Genomic DNA, 1,400 nt, shown 5'->3' with positions numbered 1-1,400 from the left:
TTCAGCAGGTCTGTAAGAGAGGCACGTGTCTTAGTGAGCTGCAAAAACCGCCTAGGAAATTATTGCAGCTTTTAGGGATCTGTTCGACAGCAAGGGCCTCCTGCACTGTGTTTATACACCTTTGCCAGCTTCAGAAGGTTTCATGTGCTTATTTGACTCATTTGTTGGGGGAAGTTACCTCGATTCAACACTACTTTTCTTGCACCTTGCTGGATTGATAGAAACCACCATCACATACAGGAGTGCTACAGAGAAACTGGGAAAAGGGATTGCTTCAGCTCCCCTCCCTGCTCCGTATCTGCATACCACTCTCTGCCATGTCTACACATCTACCATCTCCACACCTAAACAAGTCTGGGCTGTCCAGTCAAAAAGCCGGAGCCTGTCAAATCTGTTCATGCAGCTGCTGTCAGGGTGTATCAAGGAGCCGTTTAGATGCCCCTGAGAAAGAATTTAGAAGAACTGAAAAATCCTCTTCAGTCTCTCAATGGGCTCAGTAAACAAGCGCATACCCCTCAGGGCTTCTGGGTCCCCCAGGATCCTGTTCAGTGTTTCTCGTGGGATCTTCTCAAAGGCTTCGTTGGTTGGAGCCAAGAGCGTGTACTGGCCTTCGCTTTCTAGCAAGCTGTTGAGGTCAGACGCAGCCACAGCAGCCTTCAGAGAAATGAGGAGAGAGAGTAGCACATTCAGCCAGAATACAAAGGTCAGCAACTTTGTCCAGGCCAGATCTGTTAAGGCTTTTATAATTTCAGAGGGCTTACAAAAATCCTGAATAGCTTCTTTCAGCACTTTGGTCCCTTTATAAATCCGACCCAGATCCATGGTTCTTCTCCAGAAATTTGAGTACAAGAGCCTTTTTTTGGCAAGACAGAGCTAGTTTGAATACTCTGATATGCCTGGAAAGTAGTTCCAGTGAATAATTCAGATCAGAACCCAGAGCTGGCTAACTGCAGAACCCCCATGCGTTTAAAGTTATTCCCTAACTCCGCAAATACCCAGGCAAATCAGTTGGTACTCATCAAATCCGAACATTAGTATCTCCTAAGGGCACGGCTCCTGTAGAAGAGTGAGGAGACAGACTCAGTCTACATCTCTTCACTGACAGCAGTGCCAGCGTGACAGTTACTCTCACAAAACCCTACCTGCGCTGCTGTCAAACACGTCTCTCTGTGAAACAAAATAAGCTATGTGGGGACAAGGACGTTATCAGCCCTGCAGCACACGTGGGCTGGACTCACCCGCAGAGTTTCCAGGCTTTCCTCCGTCTCAATGATCTGCTGAATGCTGTTTGTCGTGGTGGCAATGACTTTGTCGATGACGTGAACCACGCCGTTGGTGGCATGGTGGTCAGCTTTCAACACTCTGGCACAGTTCACCGTCACAATCTGCAGAGGGAAAGA

General features: G+C 47.9%; 1 protein-coding gene across 1 annotated transcript in view; it reads right to left on the bottom strand.

Moving 5' to 3' along the window:
• Positions 1–1,400, bottom strand: part of TGFBI (transforming growth factor, beta-induced, 68kDa) — a gene marked incomplete at its 5' end in the record, with an annotated part of 17,047 nt that overhangs the window by 5,916 nt on the left and 9,731 nt on the right. The window contains 2 exons of the mRNA XM_010134060.1: positions 508–654; positions 1,239–1,385. Coding sequence (XP_010132362.1) covers positions 508–654; positions 1,239–1,385 — 294 coding nt within the window. The remainder of the gene's footprint in view (positions 1–507; positions 655–1,238; positions 1,386–1,400) is intronic.

Source organism: Buceros rhinoceros, unplaced genomic scaffold (assembly GCF_000710305.1).
Source record: "Buceros rhinoceros silvestris isolate BGI_N320 unplaced genomic scaffold, ASM71030v1 scaffold6434, whole genome shotgun sequence".
Lineage (NCBI taxonomy): Eukaryota > Metazoa > Chordata > Aves > Bucerotiformes > Bucerotidae > Buceros > Buceros rhinoceros.
Note: the sequence above shows the minus strand (reverse complement) of the source record. Positions and strands in the feature narration are given on the sequence as shown.